The sequence below is a fragment of the Echeneis naucrates genome, chromosome 5, assembly GCF_900963305.1.
Source record: "Echeneis naucrates chromosome 5, fEcheNa1.1, whole genome shotgun sequence".
Classification (NCBI taxonomy): Eukaryota; Metazoa; Chordata; class Actinopteri; order Carangiformes; family Echeneidae; genus Echeneis; species Echeneis naucrates.
In genome coordinates this window covers 591427-614856 of record NC_042515.1, presented here as the reverse complement: position 1 = coordinate 614856, position 23430 = coordinate 591427, and the positions used below count along the sequence as shown (strand labels likewise).

General features: G+C 44.1%; 1 protein-coding gene across 1 annotated transcript in view; it reads left to right on the top strand.

Annotated features, from left to right (window-relative positions):
- ptprt (protein tyrosine phosphatase receptor type T) overlaps positions 1 to 23430 on the top strand; it is a 167966-nt gene that overhangs the window by 20434 nt on the left and 124102 nt on the right. The window contains exons 3-8 of the mRNA XM_029502321.1: positions 166 to 326; positions 554 to 664; positions 2910 to 2991; positions 3990 to 4105; positions 5293 to 5467; positions 17883 to 18176. Of these exons, the coding sequence (XP_029358181.1) occupies positions 166 to 326; positions 554 to 664; positions 2910 to 2991; positions 3990 to 4105; positions 5293 to 5467; positions 17883 to 18176 (939 nt within the window). The remainder of the gene's footprint in view (positions 1 to 165; positions 327 to 553; positions 665 to 2909; positions 2992 to 3989; positions 4106 to 5292; positions 5468 to 17882; positions 18177 to 23430) is intronic.

Genomic DNA, 23430 nt, shown 5'->3' with positions numbered 1-23430 from the left:
CCTGATGCTCAAACTATTTCTGTCCTGACAGCAGCAAGGTGACTTGAACTAACCATCAGGAACAGGTGGAGGTTCAGTGTCTCCGTCCTCTAATCGTCTCCATCTTTGTCTTATGTCCCCCCGTCCTCTGTCCGCTGCCCCCCCCACCTCCCTCCGTGTCTCCAGGGTCCTTCATGGTGGTGAATGCGTCGGGCCGGGCGTCAGGTCAGAAGGCCCACCTCTACATGCCCACCCTGAAGGAGAACGACACCCACTGCATCGACTTTCTCTACTCTCTGTCCAGCCGTGATGGAGCCAGCCCAGGGACCCTCAACGTCTACATCAAGGTGTGTGTGTGTGTGTGTGTGTGTGTGTGTGTGTGTGTGTGTGTGTTAAAGAGAGGTTAAAGTGAAACGAGTTAGCAGGAGAGATGGCCCTGCTAGAAGCTTTCAACTGTCTTCAATAACGTTGTGTAATTAAAACAGAAATATATTATTTAACGTTTTATTGACTCTCTTCTGTAAATGTCCAGTTTGACTTTGTGAAATTTACCGGTGGTTCTTTTCGGCGGCAGGTGAATGGTGGCGCTCAGGGGAACCCGGTATGGAACGCCTCCGACACTGTTACCGAAGGCTGGGTGAAGGCCGAGCTCGCCATCTCCACCTTCTGGCCCAACTCCTATCAGGTAAAACACACACACATAAGTTCTTCATTTATTTACACATGACTGCAGGCAATAATAAATATGTGACACATCTGCATAAAATAAAATGAATTTGACAAATGATTGTGATCTATAATTAAACTCTGATGTCAGACAGATCGTCGGTGTTTGGCCTTTCCAGCTGTTCTGCCTTCGGCTGTTTGACTTTTTAACTGTTTCATCCCCCAAATGACAAAATATTTAACTTATGAACATGAAGCACAAATTCAGCCAGGTTTTGTAATTTTTTACAAAAAATCAGATTGTACATTATATTATTTGATTGTTAGCAGAAAGGTAACACTGCAGGAGAAGCTTGCTGTATTAACTAACGATCTTTAAATCCCATTTGAATATGTCTCAATAGCTCATGAGGATTATTAACAGCATGAATTTGCTGCTCTGACGTGTTAAAATGTCTGCAGTGAAATGTCGTTCATCAGAAAGTCAGATTGAAATATTTCCACCAGCTTTTTTTCTGGTGTGAGACGGAAACGCTGAAAGACGATTTTGACAAATCAAAGACTGTCTGAGAAGGGTCAGGAAAATCCACAGACCGGACCATCTCCTCTGAGTTCAAACTGTGATGCTACATGCTGAAGCTTTAGTGTGCCCTGAGTCTAATGGGATGGTAGCAGCTGATAAATTTTCCTCTTTGTGTTCATGAAGACGGACAAAGTGTGTTCTGGAAATACACAACAGAATGAAAATGTGTCGACTGATAAGCTGGAGTTGTTTTCATTTTCATCACTTACCAGGTAGTAAGACGACCAATAAATCTGAAATGACAAACTGTTGCTATGTAATGACTGTGCGTGTCAGTGTGTGTTTCCTGCTGTGTTCGTTTGTTGAAGTTGCACAAACAGGGCCGTGTTTTACCTGTTGACTGAGCTGCGTTGCGAAAATGTCACGCACACAGGTCTGAGACACAACAGACACCGAACTAACTGATGTGCGTTTGTTTCCCTTAATGAGGACTCGCCTCCTGCTGAGAAGTGACACATTAAAAAAAAAAAAAAAAAAAAGTTTTAAAGTACAGCAGCAAACTTCTGCATGTCTTAGATACAGTGAGTGTTACAGTGTGTTACAACGTGTGTTACAGTGTGTTACAACGTGTGTTACAGTGTGTGTGTTACTGTGTCTTACACCACTTTAGCTGAATGACAAGATTTCTATAACGGAAACATTATTTTCAGTTTTTACGAAGCGGGCTGAAACACACTTACGTGATTGACGACAAAGTTCTCCATTCTTTGGGACGGTGTTGGTCTGTGTTGGACTCTCGGGGGGTCGGGGGGGGTGCTGATTATCTGCATGTGGGGCATTTAAAGGACATCTGTAAATTATAGTACATACTGATAGCCTGACAGACCAGACCGGTGAACCTCCGTGAACTGCAGACTGACTCTGAGACTTCCAGCAATAAATTACAGGCAGACAATCGGCTCCATTTCTCAGTGTTTGTAAAAACTAAAGAATTTTAAACATTTCAAAATGTAACACTGTAAATAAAGTATATTTTATTCAGTCCTGGGTCAAATCAGGTTGTCTCAGTTTGTGAGATACTTTCACATTCAAATACTAATTGTCAAAATGCTCTTGCAGCAATAAAAAAAATCTGAAAATAAAAGCTTCTCCGGTGTCTTTGACTTCCAGAAACTTGACATGCATGTCAGAGAGGGGGATTTATTTTTGTAGAAAAGGAAGAGAGAGAAGTCTTCCCAGAAGTCTTTAGTATTCAGACCCAGTCGGAGCTCATACTGTTGAGGTTCCTGACAAGTACAACACAGAGGTGTGTGTGTTAGTGTGTGTAAGTGTGTGTGTGTGTGTGTGTGTGGGTCAGGAGAGCACGGCCCATTGACAGCTCTGCTGACTTCCTGTCACCCCTGAGAGGGAGTGTAAAGAAAATGTAAAACTGGAGAAAACAGAGGAATGAACGGTGAAAGAAACAAAAGAGCAATTAGAAGAAGAACTGATATAAGGAGGCAACGAGGAGAGAAAGAAAAGGGAGGAGGAGTGGAGCGGCATATGTGGCTGCCATAAGGATGGAGACAGAAGCGTGAAGGGACGAAGTGAAAAGAGGAATAGTTGCTGACTTTTAGTGGAAAATTCCCCCGGCGGGGGGGGGGGGGGGGGGGGTCCATATGAGCTTCGTAGAGAAGTCAAGATGTTGCAGTTTCACAGAAGAGTGTGACTCCTTCTATCTTTCCTTTCCTTCCTTCCTCAGGTAATATTCGAAGCAGTTTCCGTCCAAGGCCACCCAGGCTTCATCGCCATCGACGACATCCGGGTCCTGGCACACCCTTGCCGTAAGTGACTGTGTGTGTGTTCGTTCATCGACCCTGACTACTACCCCCGCTGAGCTTCATCTGTTGTGCATCTCGCCCAAACGCCGTCTAAAGCACAGATTGTGAGGCGTGCTGACAGATTGCAGCGAAGCCGGGATGAAGGTCCAAACTCGAGGTCTTCATCAGTCAAATCTGACAGAAACAGAAACACTTGACTTCCCCAAAATACAAACCGCTTCCTGGACCGCTTCTGAGTCCGACTGTCCGGATTCACAGCACTGCGTCATGTCCACAAAAAATAACAATAACAAACAGCAGAAGTTCAGCTAAAGACTGTTTCCTTTTTCCTTTTGTCTTTATTTTAAGGCCCAGTCTGTGAGGCGTTTAGGGAACATCTCACTCTGAGTGTATTTCATCAGTGGCTGTTTGTGTTGTGTGGTAGAAAGAAATTATGATAATGAAGACAAGAAGCTTTTCTTATTTTTGTGAATGTAAACAAACTAACGTGTTTAGTTTTTCACTTTAACAATACTTCTTTCTTCCTTTCTTTTTGTGTCTCATCTTTGTCAATCACTAGTCAGATAAATCAGAATGGGAGAGGAGAGGGATTCACAGGAAAAAGAACAATAATAAATAAAAAAACTGAGCAAAGGAGGCGACAGGACAAAAGAAGACGACATTACAGAAAAACTACTTTTTTCTCTTCTTGTCATTCGTCCCAACGTGAACGTCAGTTAATCTTTATTGTTCAGTGATTGATGCAGTTTTGTCTCCATCTGAAGAGACAAGAAATCTGTCAGTCTGCCAGTCCTGTTAGAAGTGGGCTCTGTTGTTGTGTTGTTGTGTTGTTGTTGTTGTTGTGGTTGTGGGTTTCTCTTACTGTCTTGTTACCTGTCGTTTTTTTTAACTATTGTGAATGTTCTGTGTCGTTAACTGTATGTGGTTCACTGTGACTGTTTTTCTTCTCCATCATGATAATTTCCCTCACTGTGTGCTGTGTTGTGTTTTGTGCATTGCAGGTAAAGCGCCTCACTTCCTGCGTCTGCAGAACGTGGAGGTGAACGTGGGTCAGAACGCTACGTTTCAATGCACCGCCGGAGGGAAATGGTCTCAGCACGATAAACTCTGGCTCCAGGTTTGTGTCGCTTTATCAGGTTTTTCAATGAAAAACACAAATATTCTACAGGTCAATGGAAAAGAAACAACACTGTCAGGGTGTGTATACACAACATGTCTGAACTCACTGCAGAGGTTGTAAATAACACCATCATCATAGAATAAAATGCTTGATGTTAGAAAAATGGAAAGTGTACCTTTAATTTCAGTGTAATAATGCCATTAATTCAGCAGTCAGTGACTCAGCTCGCTCCGACAGCTGCAGTGTGTTCACACTAACGGACTCATGAACGAGTTGGGTTTGTGTTGGTGCAACACAATTAAAATGCACACTGGTGGTGCTTCTTTATGACATCCTGATAACTGGTTGAAGGTTGTTAGCAAGTCTGTGGAGCTTCCAACAAGCAACTTCTCCTCCAGTTTCTATAAAATCACTATTAAAGGTAAATAAAAAAAAACATATGTAGAAAACAAATAGATTGATATTCTGTTAAATATTTTGGAACATTAGTATATTTTCTAATTCATGCTATTTTATTTTAATCTTGACTATATAACATGAAAAAAAAAAAAGACCTCCCTCCGGCCTTCACAGCTCCATTTCAGTAATGATTAAAAGTCCTTGTTATGTGCCGATGACTCCGTGTGTGTGTGTGTGTGTGTGTGTGTGTGTGTGTGTGTGTGTGTGTGTGTGTGTGTGTGTGTGTGTGTGTGTGTGTGTGTTGTGTGTTGTGTACATCCAAACCCATACTAGTTTACATTCATGTGGCAGTTCTGAGCCCCCCCACCCCTCTGAATGGAGTCTGCTGGGGGAAACATGTTTCTCCGTATTAGCAGATGACGGTCGAGCTGCAGCAGGACGTCACGGCTGTTTCCTGCTCAGGCCTTCAGTTTCATCACTTTGTTCTTTGGAACAAAGGAACTAAAAAATACTTCAGAACTGTCCAGAGCAGCGGTTTCTGGCTGAGCCTGGTTTGTTCAGAAGAACCAGAACCAACATTAGGGCTGAATCTTAAAGGTGCCATCTAGTGGGTGTCCACATGGAGGTCCATCTGGTCTGAAGATGGGTGCTAGTGTTGACCTCATCACTGTTTCTTCTCGTCTTTTGTGGTTTTCATCATTTGATGTTGTTTCATTGTCAGAATGTTGGAGGAGCTCCAGGACTTTGGTCAGTAACATTCTGCTCTTCTTCTCCTCCTGCTGCAGCAGTGGAATGGTAAAGACACGGCGCTGATGGTGACCAGGGTGGTGAACCACCGGCGTTTCTCTGCGACCGTCAGCGTTGGCGACACGTCACAGCGCAGCACCAGCCGCTACCGCTGCGTCATCCGGTCGGACGGCGGGTCGGGGGTGTCCAACTACGCCGACCTCATCGTTAAAGGTTTGTTCTGCTGTGTTTGGGTTGAAGTTGAAGGGAAAACAGAGCGCTTGAGAGAGCTGATCTGATGAAAGTAGGAGAACTTCGATGTGGACAAAGTGAGCCTGGGTTGTGTTTGTGTGCTTGGCTGTTTCTCATTAGTGCTGTGAGGGCGCTGAGGAAGGAATACTGAACAGACTTCAGACTCACAATGAGCCCCCTTTGACTCCCTTTCTGTCTCCGTCAGTCTTTCACTTTATGTTCCTCCTGTTCTCCGTCTCATGTTCCCTCCTTTGCTCTCAACGTCCAAAATAGACCCCAACAAAGATGCTTGTTTGTTGCATTTAATTTCAAAAAAAAAAAAAAAAAAGATAGAACTACCAGAATATCTTTAGATTTCTCCCTGTTGGCGGACATTAACCTTTTTAGAAGCACATCGAGGCGTTTCCCTCACAGGACTTTGCTCTCATACTCAAACTACATTAATATCACAGTATTAACTCACCCTCCCATCTACATCTTATTTTATATCTCCCTAATTGTGAGGGTTTTTTTTTATCTATATCTATAAATCCCTCACTGAGGACATTAAAATCCTCTAATCACCTTGACTGAACTTTGTCTGACAGCAGACTGAATAAAATGAAGGTATCTGTGATTTGCCTTTCCGCCCTCCATCCCCTGACTGAGGTGAACACCAGGATGCCCCCCTATGCTGCTGGGGGAGGATGATGATGGACTGAGGAGGTCGGCTAATGCTGTTGTGAAGCCTTTGATAGAATTATAGCATCACATCTATTTGTTATTGTCAGACATAATTCCATTTGTTTACCTCCACCGTCCCCGTCTGTTCCTTCACCCGCCTCCGTCTTAAGCACGTCGACTGAAGACGTTCTGGCAATAAAGTTTTATTTAGTCATAATAATCGCTTAAAAATGCTTTAAACCTTCAAACAACCATCAGTATTTTCTAGAAGACAAGTCTGAGCCAGCTATCACTCACTGGGTTAGCACTAATCTGCCATTGTATGCTAATGATTTAGCGCTGTAGCTTCAGTGTTAAGCTGACTGAGCCAAACCGGCTTTAGGTCAGCTGTGTTTAGCACAGGACCACACGGCTTTGTTGGTTGTTTAAAATCAGCACACCTAACACATAACACACCTGGAAAGTTCAGACAAAGTGCTCGTCGGCCATCTTGTGTTCAGTTAGTTACTGCCGTCCGCCGTGTTTGTGGCAGATAAACAAAAACAGGAAATGTTGGTCAGCTGACATCTTTCAAACAAACAAAATGTTGAATGATAAAAAATTGTCTCAGCTCGAAGACCACATGACCAATTTTAGATGGCTGTTTTATGTACCATAGAAAAACTGTTAACCTGACAAAAAAAACTACACCACCAGTCACCTCACAGGCAGTGAGGTGGTTCGGTTTTGTTGGTGTTTTATTCTGGAACAGGCTCCGGTTCTGGTGAACTCAGCTCCCATTTGGGAAGTTGGGAATGTTGCTTCGACCAAGGTGCCTGTGGAAAGATGTCCGGAAAACTCAGGTTTGAGAACGCGAAAGGTATTTCAAAATAAAGGTCCTGCAAAACAGCTGTTTTGAGGGATTGAGGGCTCCACGTGGAAGATCTTTGGTGTAAACTGGTTGATGTGTTTTAGGCATGGCAGCTTTGGATTGGCAGTCAGAGCTTGATTGTTAGCTGCTATTTAGCAAGTTTACAGTAAAAGTGACTTTAAAGCGTTCTGATTGGTCAACAGTGTTAAATAAAGTGTGCCCAGTGTGTGATAGAGCATCAGTACCAATCTACCACGGTATGCTAATGTTTTAGCACCAAGCTTGATACTGATCAGTGTTAATACATTAGCTTTAGACCCAACCTGCTATCAGTACATTTATTTTATGCTAAAGTGTTAGCAGTGTACTGAGTATCCCTCATAGTTCACCAACTCTGCTGCTTGTTTTCCTCTGGGCGTCTTTGGGCCAGACTTGGTCAGAGGGTTCATCTGGCTGTTCGCACTGAGACAGCTGCTCTGTTAGCGCTGAGTGTTAGCGCTCCTCATGTGATAGTGCCGCTCACTTCCTTCCTACTAAACAGCTAGCTGGTCCAGATGCAGCACAAAGTCTTCTGCTAATGGCTGAATGAGTCTTTCTGCGTCGTCCATCCGTCCTTAAACACATAAACCCCCCAGCAGGGAAAACACCTCTCACAAGTGCCCTTCTCTGGGACGGAGGCCTCGTGTGCTCAGTCACTGTAAAACTGAGTCTATGCTTGGTCGCTCACCGTTCTCCGGGGCTGTCTTCTGACAGCACGGGGCTGAACCTCAAGCAAAATCTCTGACATGGACTCACTGTAGGAACAGGAGCTTTAAATGACTAACTTTGTTCGGACTGTTTAACAGTATCTGCCGTTTGCTTTCAGTGAAGTTAAAATTGGATGTCTGACAAGCACAGATCTCCATCTGAAGATGTTTTGTGTGTATTTTCATTTCGAACTAACATAAAAAAAAAAAAAACATCTTCATGAGGCGCGTTGGGAGATTGAACTGTTTGTTTTTTAATGGGATTTAAATTACATCACTGGAATGCATTCAAACGCAGAGACCCACTGGCCTACATTATGTTTTCTATGCATATTTGGTATGAATAATGCTGTTAACCTTATTTGGTGTGAAGGATGTTTTAATCTGGAGGGAAGTCCGTGTGTGTGTGTGTTTGTGTTTGCATGTATGTGTGAGTGTTTTGATTAGATGATAGTCCGGGGAATGAAACTGTCATTACCATCTGTTAGTAGAACCCACACACTGTACTCCTGAGAACGTGGAAATGTGTGTGTGTTTCTTATGCTGCTGATGAGTGTTTCTGTGTGTGTGTGTGAAGCTCAGGTGCCGTCAGCCATACGTTGTGCCGGGAGGCGGCACCACGCCAGCACAGTGAACCACAATGTGACACACATGCACATCTATGAGCGTTGCTCCCTGAAGCCCTTTGTGTGTTGTGTGTGTGTGTGTGTGTAGAAGCTGAATTTGTTTGTACGCATCATTGACCTTGCTTTGTGCGTTTTGTGCATTTGTGAGGTTTGTTCATTCTACCCACCCAGGTGTGTTGGGATCATCTGTGTGCTGATTAATTTGTCTCTGGGTGTGTGTGCTGCGGCTTCATGTGCGAGGTGTCATAGTGATTCTGTGTCCAAATTAATTTGTGTGTGTTTCCGTGTTCTCCTGGGCAGCTAAGTAAAATCAGAGTTAATTAGTTGTTGTCGTTCAGTCAGGTGTGACCAAGGGGGGGTAGTGTGCGTTTGTGTGTGTGTGTGTGTGTGTGTGTCCGTCCCATGCATGCTCATGCATGCGTGGTAATTTTCTGACACGACTCTGCTGCCCAGCTGAACAGATGATGTCTTTCTTGTTGACTAACAAGAAAAAAAGAAATTACACATTCAGAATGAAACCTGTGACCTTCTGCTGTTTTTGAATTTTAAAGGCACAGGATTTAGATTCTCCATCTGAACGATAACAAAACACAAAACAATGCCTCCGTATCTTTTTTAACCTCTTCAGAAACACATCCAGGTTTTTCATCATTGTGTGTTTTTCCATCTTGGAGCCATGTAAGCTTTGAAGACCGGCTGATGATTGTTTGTGGGATTAATCATTCGTTCTCAGAGAATCTTGCAGAACTTTTCCATGATACCGTCAACTGCAGATCACAGAGGCTGCCAGAAAAAGCTCTCCACACTTATCTTTCCATCAGCCGGTCCGACCTCCACTCATCCTCCATCACACCTCTGCGTCTCTGTGTGTCCCACAGACACAGAGGAGGGACACACAGTGTCCACTTTGATGGGATAATAAAGGATGTCCTTGAGGACACGTCAGGGAAAATGACAATCTGTTAAACGCTTACACACTTTCTCAGACACAACCACGCACACACACACACACACACACACACACACATATACAGATGTCTTACTCTACACTTGTGTGTGTCTCATTTGTACAGCTCTTGTCCAAAAGATGCAGCCAAAGCCGCAGGGCAACAAGGTCCCGACCATACTCCTGGATGTGTGTGTGTGTGTTTGTGTGTACAACCTTGCACACTGACATGTCTGTGTCTCAGGGAGTTTGAATCTGGGCTGTATTTGTATCTGTATATGTGTGTGCATTGTGTTTGTTCTGTATGGGCATTTGGGCCTCATTTGTGTGTGTGTGTGTGTGTGTGTGTGTGTGTGTGTGTGTGTGTTCTGTCTGTCAGAGATAAGACTGAGTGGGGCATAGTGGAGATCCAGGAGAGCCACTGTCAGCCTGTGGCCTATGCACACCATGCATTTGTGCGTCTGTGTGCGTCTGTGAGCATCTGTGTGTGTCCGTGTGTGGCTGTGAGCATCTGTGTGTGTCTGTGCATGTGTGTGTTACTTCTACATCTTTCAAGGTCTCCCTGGGTAGTCACAAAGCTGATTGTAGTCCAAGAATAAGACCCAGCAGTACAACTGCAGTGTGTAAAAAAAACAAAAACAACAAACTGAGTGTGTGTCTGTGTTTCTGAGTGTGTGTGTGTTTCTGTAAGTGTGTGTGTGTGTGTGTTTGTGTGTCCATAGGGCTTTCTCTTCCCGAGAAGCTCATTGCTGGCGTCTTCAATGTGTCTGTTCCCAGATAAGGAAATCGATAGTAGAGTGGACAACTCAGTCCCGTATGTCAGATCCACTGAAGCCCACTGAAGCCCACTGATGCTCTAAACTCCCACCGGGTGTGAACACAACACAACTCCCATCTTATATAAAAAAAACCCAAACTGGTAGAAAAGTGTGTTTGACCTCCAATTAGGATATCAAACCTTTGAAAAGACAGAGATGACCGTCCGTCAGTGAGCACTTATCTGTTCATTCCTTCATTCTCCTCTGATCTGTTTCCGGGTGACGGGGTGTTCTGTAGCCAATCCCAGCTCACTCTGGGCGAGGGGCGGGGTCACCCTGGACAGACCAACAACCACTCAGATCTACAGACAGTTTAGAGTCACCAATGAACCCAAACAGGATGTCTGAGGCCCCAGACCGGGAACCAGACCAGGAGGAAACGGAGATAAACACTGTGGCTCCATTCTGCTGGTTTGCTGTTTCTGATTTTTTTTTTCCTCTTTAAATTATTATAGAGAAGTTGATCCAATCAAATCGTAGCTGAGACGTTTGATCTGAAATGGGCCCTCAAGCTATGGGAGGATATTTAATTAAAGGCGTCTGCAGGAAGTTTCACTCAACAAAAAAGTCCATTGTTACTGTGATGAGAATAAATTTCCAATGCCAGAATTTGTGTTGTGGAAATCTACATCGACAACAAATTAAAACCTAAGCTGGACATTTCCTTTTAATAAAACACAATAACGGGCAGACAAACAAAATAACACCATCAACTTCCTGTCTTTGTAATTGGATCTGGCACACTGTCAAAATAAAGTTGTATTTTTCATGGGTTGACGAGCCTTCAAAATAAAAGTATGGAGATGCACACAAAAAGGAGAAGAAACAAACACGCACATGATAAATCAAATCTCCACTGACTCCTGATTCTTTCCTAAAAGTTTTGTTGAATTCAAAACTTGAAGGAATAAAGGTTTATCCAGGTCCTAAGGGCCAGCCTAAGAATGTGTACGTATGTATTATTGGTATTCGATGTTCATCACTTTTCAAGGTGCAGCTTTTGGACACTTCATGCAGAATATCTGAGGTGAGATGTCAGAAATGCATGAGCAGGTCAGTGAGAGGAGAATGAAGGGAGGTGATGAAGAGGAAGGAGGTCAGAGGAGCGAACTGAAGGAGCGGAGAGCGACACCAAAAACAACAGGGAAGAAGAAAAAACACAAAAAGGAATAAAAAACAAGCCCAGATGATGAAATCACATTCACTGACTCCCTTTAGCCTGGCGGCTAGGCTAGCGATAAACCCCCCTGTACTCCAAAGAGGCCACGCCCCCAATCCTCTATAAGTTTAACCCTTAATAAAAAGGAAACAGGTGAGCACTCTGAATTCTCCCCTCAGCCGTTATGAAGAAGGAAATGATTTCAGAGCGGAATCAGGTGTATTTCTGCTGGTTTAGCTAGTGCGTCACCAACAGTTAACTCAAATATTTCCAAACCGTGAACTGCAGAACTGTAAATTCTGACGCACATTCATGGACTGCTGGTTCATGTACTGGCTCATCACGTTTGCCAGAAAGCTGAAGCTGGTAGGCTCAGTCCCTTCAGCTGCTTCTGTGAACTCCCACCTGGTTTGTTTTTTACTGTTTTGTTTAAAAGCCGCTGAAGAACATTTCGGTGATGTTGGCTGTTCTTCACCTTCAGGGTTCAGGATCCAGAGTCTGGACTCAGGTGGAAGTCAGCTGTCTCACAACACGGTCCAAAACATCTGTGTGTTTCAGGTGTTTGTGTTGTTTGTTTGTTCACATCTCTTAATTATGTGTCTGAATCTGTTATTCTGTCCTCATATCTGTGTGTGTGTGCAAACAGATAGCAGCCGTTGTGAATTTGCTCTCAGAAGTGTTGGGAATCAGATTTTATTCCCCATGATTCCTGGCTCTCCCTTGAGCGTAAAGTATAAGGTTCACTCCATTTTTTGTCAATCCTACCTGTTCGTTCTCTCTGTGCCGACTCTTTTGATTAAAGCTCTCTTTGTGACCAGGCTGTGTGTGTGTGTGTGTGTGTGTGTACCTGCTGAATTTATTACACCAAGTAACTGCCCTGAGGGAGTATGCAGTGTGTTACTCACAGGTGTATGCACACACACACACACACACACACACACACGGTTTGTGGCTGTCTGCAGCTCTGAACACAAAGGAGAGGTGGAGGTCTGTCTGTGTGTCCATGTGGTTGGGGTCGGGGAGGTCAAAGGTCACAAAACACAAAAACATTCTCAATCTCAATGTGATCACATGAACAGATCAAGGATGGTGTGAGCCTGACTTCTGCTTCTCAGGTCAGAATGAGGTGAAAACTGACGCAAATATTCCACCAGGACGGCCGATGAATACACAAAAACTGAAAAAGTTCTAAAAGCTGACGAGTTTGATCAGCAGCCAGTTTCATCATTGCTGCTGTTTGAGTATCTTTGCTTTCAGTGAAATCAGACAAAGTGACACCGAACATAATTTACGCTTTTATGAGTCTCAAAAATTCAGTAGCACAATTAAAAAGGCAACATGACGTTACACACTCGGGGGGTGTATTCTGAAGATGTATGATGATTAAACTTTGGTCAGTCATTTATTTTCTAATTATTTCTGCAGAGAGCTCTTTGAAATGAAAAGCTGTTCGACATGGATGCGTTCCAGCGGCGGTGTTTGTTGTTAACACCTCCTTCGACTCTGATGCTATCTGCGCCGCGTTGGGCTGACCTGCAGACGTCTGTGTTCTTATCAGCCGGGAGATGAACTGCAGCTCAAAGAGCCGCGAAATAGACCTGAACTGTTTTCCCGATAAGACGACAACACAAGGAGAGATAAGCAGAGGATGGAGATAAAAAATAAGAACATAGGAACAGAAGCTGCGTTCAGATTTAAGAACTGAATAATTAATTAGAATCACTAAAAGTAGAATACATTTTCAACAAAATGAAACGAAACTCCCCCTCTCATTTCAACAGCAATGACATCATCAGTCTGTGACTGTGTTCAGTTTCTTTTGCTTCCTGTATCTGAATTCATGTCATACCAACTGCCAGCCTGATCATTTGTGTTGCAGGAAGTCTGTAAACTGATGGTTGTGTAGTTATTTGAAAATGAGTCTCCTGAATGTGTGTGCACTTTCTCAGTGAGTGAGATTTAATGTTTTGTTATTGGTTTTGTGTGTTCACATAGTTTTAGTCAGGAATCCCCTGGGGGCCTCAGGGGTCAGATGGATCTGGTAATCCCTTCAAAAACAAAACGCAATCAACAACACACACAAAACCTTTCCACACTAAGATTAAAACTAGCATATATACAAAATGCACACAAGCAGTGATGTCACACTGGGACTGTAACACGCTGCAGTAAAAAGGTAGATCCACTTCCTGTGGCCCCCCAGGGCGCTGTAATGCCGGCTGCTTCTGAGTGTGCGATGCCTCTTCTGACAACAAGGCCCCGTGATACACAAAATAAAGCCATTATGGGGCTGAGACTGCCGCATGCAAACACACAAACACACACACTGTGTGCACACAGTGTTTATTGGTGCACAGTGGCACCTCTCTGCTCCTGCTGGATTCCTTTTTAAAACATGACCAGCGCTGCTTGTTTTTACTACAGTCTGAGCGAAGCCTCTGCAGAGACTGAAAGGCTGCTGCAGCAGGAAACCTCCTTAACGCCTCCCGACGGCGGCGCTGTGCAGGCGCATCCACTCGATTCATTAACTCATTTATTCCTCAACCACAAAGAAGAGATAGAACATAAAAGCAGAGTAAAAACACTTTTTTCATTTTTGTATGCCAAGAAAGTTTTTATCATTCAAACCTGCTGGTTTCCAAAAATATAAAAAAAAATGATTACATTATAGAATTTTCCAAAAGAGGCGAGTTTTCAATTTTAGTGTGTCTCGTGCTTCAAAAATATTATATTTATTTGAGGCCATGTGCTTCGTCTGCAGAAACATTTCAAAGTTGTCTTAAATCAGAGAATTAAAAATCACGTATATCACATTCTCTTCAGAGGCTTATTGCTCTCTCAGTCTTCCTGAACTGTTTCCTTCTAACTTAAAAAAATTATCAGACATGTTGAGACATGTTGAGACCATAAACTCATCAGGAAAACATTTACTGAAGAGGAGGAGGGACATTTTCCCATAGACTTCAATATAAGGGAGGAGGAGAAGGGACATTTTCCCAATGACTTGAATGCTGATGTCAATGGAGTCGCCCCCTGATGGCCATTAGATAGAATGAAGGTTTTAGGTCCTGGGTTAGAGACAGTCAGTGGTCCAGAGACACGTCTCTACATCAGACACTCCTATTGGCTCTGCTGGGTGATGTCACAGCCAATCAGAGTCTCTGAATGTTCCCGAATGTTTCTGAGTTTATTGTGTTGACAGAATAAGGAGCTGATTTTTCATCATTACTGAGCAGAACTCCTGATCAGATAAAGACAGAAACGATCCAAACACATGAGAGGAACTTTTCTTTGGAAAAGAAGGAAACTGATCAGACAGAATCAGATGAGTCTGAATAGGAGGAGACTTTGTGAACTATATATGAGCGATTTTAAAATGTCAAATCCAAACAGATGAAAACAGAAGTCTGAATCCACTTTCTTTCTTTCTGCTCTCCTGTTCTGATTTCACTCCATCTTCCTCTTGATCTCTTATCTTTACTCCTCTTCCTCTTCTTCCCTTTGGACAAATGTTTCCTCCATCTTCCATCACAAAAGACGTCCATCTTTCTTCTCCCTCCCTCATTCATCCTTTGTATCACACTTCATTAGCATCACTGTATGAAGTCCGACTGTAGTTGATTAGGAAGTGTGTGTGTGTGTGTGTGTGTAGTTGCTTTAGTTATGTGTAAGGGCTTTAAACGACAGAAACACACTCCCTTAAAAGATGCCTGTTTGTTTGTGTGTCCTTCCCTGTCATGGGATGGTGGGCGGCAGGTTGTGTGTCGCTGGGCGGTCTCTGTAACCCTCCTCTGGCGGAGGGAGTAATTGAACGATCTCGCTCTGTCCTCCTGTGGAGAAACACGAGGAGAAGGAGTTGAATATAAATGATGTGACGAAGCGTCGGATCTGTTGAAGCTGTCATAAAACACGGCTAACAGGCTGCAGTTAGACAGACGTTCCCCTTTTTCACTGCAGCGCTTCACAGCTGGACTGAGTCTGATCATGTTGTTGGACGGACAGGCGTAAACCTGTTCTGGTCTGGACCATGAACGGGGTTCAGGGTTTCCCTGCAGATGTAACTGCACAGTAGATGGGGAGAAGCTCCGTCTCCTTTATGACAAATGAACTGCTTTTATTCTGTCTGATAAAGAAGCCAGAGGAAGAATTAACCATCTGACAAACCAAACAGACTGAGAGAGAAAATGAATAGCTTTTTTCTTTATTTGAAACAATCACAGGAAGTTACTATGAGAACATATCGCAGTAACTAAACATGCGTGAAAATGAGGCTTTGTACTAAAATCAGACCAGTTCTACAAATGAAACTGAGGCAGTTAAAGGTGCAGCCCTGCATAAAGGCAGTCTCCGTCTTTGACCGAGAGTTTTGGTGAGATTTAAAGCCAGGATTTGATCAGAGGCAGTCCACAGGCGGTTCAGACTGCTTTTGAGTGTGTGAGTTAAACAAATGAAGAGAATTGCACCAGAATGAGCCAGTTTATGTTCCGGTGAATCAGCCTGTAAACTGTGAAGTGCTCTTTCATTAAGGAAGAAATGAATCCACTTTGAAAAAGCGTGACACACATAATGACAGAAAACAGTCAAAGTGTTGATAAAACCGTTCCAGGTGTGTCAGGATCATCAGGAACATTTATTTTTTTCCTGGTTTCTTTGATATTTCCTTTGCCTTTTGAAGTTCATGAATATGAAGATGTAGAATCTAAAGTGTACTTTGTTTTTTTCTGAAGCTCGTTGATTTTTCCATCATCTGCTGTGTTTGTCTCCACACAGACACATCCAGAGACGGATGACTCTGGGACTGTCAGTCGATTCATCCCTCTTGCAGCTATCATACATATTCAAATGGGACTTTCAGGAAAAAAAAACCAAAAAAACAAAAAAAGAGTGAAACCTGAATTTTTTGCTTGCTTCCCAACTGTCGGAGGAGAGCGGCCATTATTCTTAGCTAACCTAACATCACTGTCAGCTGACAGAGCAGGGACGGAAAAAGACAGATGCTGAGAGACTACAGACTTCGGCCTGAAAATGTTTTCTCTTTGAACAGCACGAAGTGAGGAGTTCATTTTGGAAAGGCTCGTATACTTCACTGCTTCATAATGATCACCAAAAGCAGGTCATTAGGACATCTTTATAACTTCAGTTTATGCATCAGGGGGCGTGGCTGCCATGTGACTGACGGACTGTACCACCTTCTCCAATTCTGTTTCTACTGGTCTCCAAACCAAAACCAAGATGGCTGATAGAGAAATCACAAAATGGAGGCTCCCAAACTGGTTGATCCTAAATCCACATGGCACGACAGCATCCACGCTGGGAGGAGGTGAGGGAGGGAAAGTTCAACAACGAGGTGGAGGCACGTGAAACATCTTCAGATGAATCAATGAAGTAAGAAAAATAACAAGAAGTTCAGGTGGATTCAGACTACAGGATTCAAAAGAGACCAAAAAACAAACAAAAGAACTCCCAGAATCCTTCAGTCTGTGCCGCTTCATGGCGCTGTCCAACGTGCTGATCCTGATCGCAGATGTGGGAGCTGTCCGTGGTAGTTTCATTCTTCATGCTGCTGAGCTGGACCTCCGAGGCGGTCTGAACCCTGACAGGAGAAAACACACAACGTCACTGTCAGAGCAGCATGTCTCCACATCGATTTGTTGGTCGGAGATGTGTGCGTGGGCTCCAGGGGTTTTTATCTTCAACCGCCTGGCCTCCTATCAGCAGGCAATGCAAATGTCCACAGTGGCAAACTTAGCTTTGTTTAGATATTTTCCTTTTTCTTCCTGTTGTGTGCATCATATCCAAGCAGTCTCACCGCTCTCGTGGATCTCAGATATCATTCTGAAAAGAAGCTGCCGTCTCAGAATGGAGTAATAAAGCATTGGGGGCTTTTAGGCTTGACAGAGGCCATTATTTTTAAGTAGCATAATGTGAAAGTCTAGTGGCAGAGTAGCTGTCAGCAACGTGTCAAAATTGTGATGGATTTGTGCTGCAGGTGGAAACTTTGCTCTCCTGAAATGTCTCCCCCCCCTTTTTTTAGCCTCAAGCGGCTGTTTTCAATGCAGAAGTCAAACAGCTTTTACTTTGCATTTACATCACATGTCTCTGATGGATTTCAGCATTGCACGTTCCTTCACAAAGTGAAGTCCTGAGAGGGTCTGTGGGAGATCAGGCTGTGAGAACACAATGTAAACCTGGATATTGATATGCTCATAACAGAATCATAACTTCCTTTCATGGTGGCGACGGTTATTTGTGTTTGGGAAATGAACTGAGGTGTGAGAATATCTTGGCAGGCAGGTGGCACATAAAACACCACAAAATGAAATGATGCATTTCAGATTGTGTTTGCTACTTTTGAAAATTACAGGGGGCTGCAAGTGTGTGTCTGTGTGTGCATGTGTGTGTGTGTCAGGCCATTGATTGGACTTTAAAGTGGTTTTCGGGAAAGATTGGCTCAGTAATGTTTGTAAATTCAGCCGTGATGAGCTCAGGTAGCGATGCGTTCACCCACATTTTGTTTTCTGATTTAACAGCTTTTATTGTGAAAGCAGAAAGACTCAATCTAACCCTCCACCTGCCTTCCTTTTCACAGCTCCGCCCACCCCCATCGCTCCGCCTGAGCTCCTCGCTGTCGGCGCCACCTACCTTTGGATCAAACCCAACGCTAACAGCATAATTGGCGACGGGCCAATCATCCTGAAGGAAGTGGAGTACCGGACCACCTCTGGGAACTGGGCGGAGACCCACGTGGTCGACGCCCCCACCTACAAGCTGTGGCACCTGGACCCAGACGTGGAGTACGAAATCAAGGTCCTGCTGTCCAGACCTGGGGAGGGAGGGACGGGGCCCCCGGGGCCGCCACTGATCACCAGGACTAAGTGTGCAGGTGAGCTGATTCTGTCTGTTTCAGACAGGAAGTAGATGCTGTGCCGTCCATGATCTGCAGACACACAACCTGTGTGCGTCTCTGTTTATGTGCTTTTTACTCCTCTCTGTGGACTGTTGTTATCTTTTCTCATTGAAGAAACCACCTTTTTCCTCTTCCTCTCTCAGTCTTCGTTATCTTTCTTTCATCGCAGTTTGTTGCGAGTTGTTATGTTTGTCGTCAGGTGACGATAAGAGAGGAGGAGGAAGTTGTTAAAAAGAAGTGAAGAGTCGACAAAACAAAAGATATAAATCTGATCTTCAGCTCGTTTCTGTTATTTGTTGTTGTTACCATGACAATGAATTTCCTTTAACCCAAACTCATCTATACCTGAACGTAACCTGGTTGATTCTGAGCTCAACCACTTGCTTATTACCGTTACCATGACGACAGAGGTCCAGTTGAAAATCAGCTGGTTTCCGTGGGGATGCTGTTTCTGGAGATGCTCCTTTGTATTTCGTCCTGTTTTCCTTCCTTTTCCCTTCCCTTCGTCCTTGTTCCCTCCCTTTGACTTCCTTCCTTCTTTCTTTCATTCACTTTGTCTTTTTGTCTTCCTCCGATTCCCCCTCCGCGCTCCCCCTCTCCCTGCCTTCATCTTTCCTTTATTTCTTTGTTTTTGCTTTGAGATCTCTCCCTCTCTTCATCTGTCACTCTCACTCGTTTCTCCTGAGATTTCCGTGATTCAATGAAAAGAGAAAAGGCCTTTGTCAGGGAGAAATCAAGGGGGAAAGAAACCGAATGAGGAGAGAGAGGTGGATGAAAGAGAGAAGGAGCTATTTGCCTGTAAGAAAGTATAGCTTGTGTGTGTTTGTGTGCCTTTGTGTGTCTGTGTGTGCTAGTCTTGGGGCTGTTCTTGTTTTTGTAATGGGTAAGTTATATCAGAACTTTGGAGGATTAAGTTGGCAGCTGCGTTAATTTAATTGAAGTGGGAATTTGATGTGTCTAGTTGTGTGTGTGTGAATTAATTTTTGTGTGCGCTCGTGTGTGTGATTCTTGTGTGTATGTCTTCTGTCCGCCCCCTGATTTTTTCAATGGCTGTTAATCAGCAGGTGAAAATGAAGTTTTAATAAAATAGACTCACTCTTTTTAAAAAACATGTTTGAATGGTGGAAATACAGCGTTTCATTTATTCCAGGTAGATTATTTCCGTATTGTTACTTTGGCCCTCGCAGGAAGCTGATTGGTCCCAAAACTGAACACAGCTCACATTAGAACTCACACCTGGCTCTTTTATTACAGCACAAAGACACACAAACACACACACACACAGAGTCAGGCTGCCTGCTGTGCACACCTGAAGCCCCCCGCTTTGCTTCACAAACACTTTCCTAGTTGACGACATACACTCTTCAACACACACACACACACACAAGGATGAAACTTCAGATTTCCGAGTCTGAAATTACAGAACATTTTGTGTGTCTGTGTGTTTGTGTTGCCTTTTGTGTGTAAACAGAACATGTGTTCCTGGGACAGTGCTGCTGTGTCGAGCTGTCACAACCATTCACAGTGTTTTGTGTGTCTGTGTGTGTGATGGGATTGGAGCAGGCAGGTATGACAGATGTTCAGAAAGCCTGCTGGTCACTGGAAGTGTTAGTGTGTGTCTGTGTGTGTGTGTGCTGCGTTCACCTCTCTGCTCATGTTAGCGTCTCAGCTCAGGAAGCTGCTCGGAGCTTTTTTATCACATTTAATATAAAAACTTTGACGACTCGACGGTTTGTTGAAAAGGTGTTTTGTTGTTGAACCTTCTCCTTAAAATACGGTTCAAAAACCAAGATGGCGGACAGACAGCAGCTCAGAGAGCGACGAGTCGACTCCGAATGATGAACTGGGAGTCTTCTGCGCTTCCACATAAAGGCTTTTATTGTGAAACAGTTTGAGTGGTTTTTTTGATGAATCTGAATCAACAGCCGTGAGCGAGCCTTCCTCTCTCTGTCTCTCTCTCTCCCCCCCACTCCTCTCATCCTAATCCTCTGGTGTGAAAAAACCAAGATGGCTGACGGCCAAACAACAAACTGGTGGCTTTGTTTCCTGTTTGTTTTTTGTTTTATGGGCTGTAGCAGTAAGTCTTTATTATACTTGAATAGAAGACGTGTCGTGTTTGAGGAGGTTTGTTTCTGCAGGATATCGGACGATTCTCTGGCTTTGACACAAATTAAGCCCTTGGCGATTTTGTTGTTCCTCTGTTGGCGTGATGGAGGCTGCTGGGCGGCCGGCGCTCAAAATGGGATCCGGGCCATTTCACCCAGCAGCTCTTTGTTGGCTCAGAGGGATTCGCCAGCGGTTTCCGGCCATGTGCTTCCTGTAGCGTGGCGCGTTTGTGACAGCGATGGGAAGACCAGATCGAGGAGGCGAGCTGAAATGAACTCTCCATTTCGCTTGAGGTGCAGCAAGGATGCGGCCTTGATGGTGATTGATTTCTTTATCCGTCCCCCCCACCTCCTTCCTCCTCCCTTTTCCCCGCTCTTGGCCCTGTCCTCCGTCTTTCTCCGTCTTCAAGGCTTTGGAACGATTCATCACAGTGTTTTCATTTGGAGGATTTTTTCCCCGTTCCTGTCTCATCCATGTGACCTCTGAGGGTTCATGGTCCCTGAAATGACTTCAAATCGGCTGCTTCCTGTTTGTCTCTCACGTTGGCGATGCTGCAGTGATCCCAGCCAAATTCCCCCCACTCCTCCGTCCTCTCCCTCCTTGAAAATATTTCCTTAAAATTAATATTCACCAAACATAAAATGTGAATACAGACTCTGAGCCTCGTCTCCATAAATTTAAGCTTTTAGAGGAGGAGATCAGACTGAATCTTTGACTAATCTCCGCCCACTTCGTCTCTCTTTCGTTGTAAATTCAAATTTTTTACGTGATGAATGATGAAGTAAGTGTTGGCTAATATGTTACCCAATAAAGATAGACTTTTAATTCACCTGCCAGATATAAATCTTCCTTTAGTATCTTTTCTCTTCGTCTTCCTCCTCCAGCCTTTCCTCCCCTCCTCCTTTATCGGAGGCAGATGCTAATGCGAATGTTGGCTAATATTCAGCACTCTATAAAGGCTTAATTCACCTGAGAGTTATATTCTCCAACCAGCGCCTTCTTTCCTCTCCCCATCTCGCCCATTTCTTACAAAGTAGATCTTTATGTGAAGGATGGTAATGTGAGTGTTGGCTAATGTGTTGCCCCATAAAGATGGATTTTTAATTCACCTGCTGGGTATATTCTGATTTGGCTGACACTGCTGCTCTGCCGTTCTGCCAAGCCAAGCAGTTTGAATGCCGTTAAGAGAGTGCATCCTTTCTGCGTGAAACACTCCCAGAATTAAAGAGTTCAGAGGTCAGATTTTGCAGGTACAATAAAAAAATTTGCAATCAATATGTTGAAGAAACGCACGGCCAGACTCAGGTGGAACAGTACCAGCGACTCGGTCTGGAGCAGAACGTCTCCAAGTCCCGGAAAGAGCTGAGACATGGAAGTACAGAAACACTTTTCTGAAGCCCAGAATGAGCTGATGCACCGTCACACATACCCCAATTTACAAATAATCCAAGAATGAGCAAAGAGGCGGGGCATGGCAGGAGCTGAGACCTCAATGCCAAAACCAGCACTTTCTGAGAGGAACTCACAATTAATTCAATTAAATGGAGATTTAAGATGAAACTCAAGTTTCAGGAGAGTCTGAGTTCTTCCTGTTAATGAGGTCTGTCTTCCTCAAACCACAGACCCCCCCACATCTCCTTCAGATTCAGCTCGTCTTTCTTCCGTCAGCAGTCTGAACTCAGGATGTCCCCTCTCAGGTGTCTCTTGGTCGATCTCTTCTGATGAGGCTGCCACAGTTTCATCCTTATCTTACTCAGACTGCGCTGAAACATTGGCTCGAGAAAAGTGCAGCTTTCCTCCAATATCAGATCTCATCGGCGACGATCTCACTTTTTTACACCAGGCTGGATTCAGGCCTCTGGGACGCTCCTGCTCCATTTCCCTTCTGGACAAAGGTGACTGCTCTAATTATATCCAGTTCACCGGCCACTTTATCCTCCCCTCCTCACTAATGTGTCTGGAAACACCGTCACACCGGAGCTGAAAGAGGCAGCAATGCTTCCACCTCCCTGCTGTGAGCGGTTTTCATTTCCAGGAAGTTTCTTTACATTTTTTGATTTGATGTTAAAGGGAACTGGTTTCCCTCCAGCTTTGGCTTTTCTTCAGCCTCACTATGAAGACGCAGCATCAGTCCACCAACTGCTTAACTTTGTGTGTATTTTTGTGGTCGTCATCGCAGTGAAGGGAACTAGTTTATCTTTTGCTCTGCTTTCTATTTTTCCATCTGAAGGCGCCGAATGAATGTGTGTGCAGACTTTGGCTCAGAATCTTGATTTTCCTCCTTTTTTTGGTCCCATTCAAACCTCCTGCTGCTCTCTGATGCTGCCTGATATTCAGGACACTTTCACGACCGAAGCAGCTTATTTCCTCATTGCTAAGAGAAATTTCACTAATCTAATGGTGGAGAAAAGTGGCCAGTGCTGAAGGTAAAGAGCTCCAAGTTCAGCTGTGAAGTGAATTGTGTCCTTGGAATGAAGATAAACAGCGTTTTCATTCATTTTTACAGGGACTGTATTAAAGACGCTGCTCCTTCTGACGGTGTTTGTTTGGTTCGAAGTGGGAATAATTTGTTTGTTTGTCAGACTTCAGGTATCAGATTCAGGTGGTTGTTGTTGCAACCAGGAAATAGTCTGCGCCGGTTCCTCTGAACCAGACAGCTCAAGATAAATGTATTTCTTTGCCGTAATCACGGAATAAGAAGGAACTGGAATCTTTCCACTCTCTTTTGTGTTGGATGTTTCCTCTCATGCAAACCATCAGAGCAGGAGAGCTAAAATCCATCTGTGAGTCAACGGGCTTGTATGGAGGATAAAACCTCGACTGGGATCAGGAAAAAACCGCCTCCTCTTTGTCTCACCTTTGTGTGGAGGGAAGTCTCTCCGTTTCTTCTGATTTTGTGTTCTCTCTCTCTTTGAGTCGATCGTCTTCTGTTCTTATTGCGCTCCTCGATGTAAAACTCACTGTCCTGCTGTGATTTGCTCTCGTCCCTTTGAGTTTCTATGTCAGCACTTTTTCTCTGTCATGTCCCCGTCCTTGGTCCTTTCATCCTTTTTCTTTTAGTTTCTCCCTTCCTCTCTTTTGAGGTCATTCTACATGTTTCTTTTGGTTCTTTGCGATCCGATAT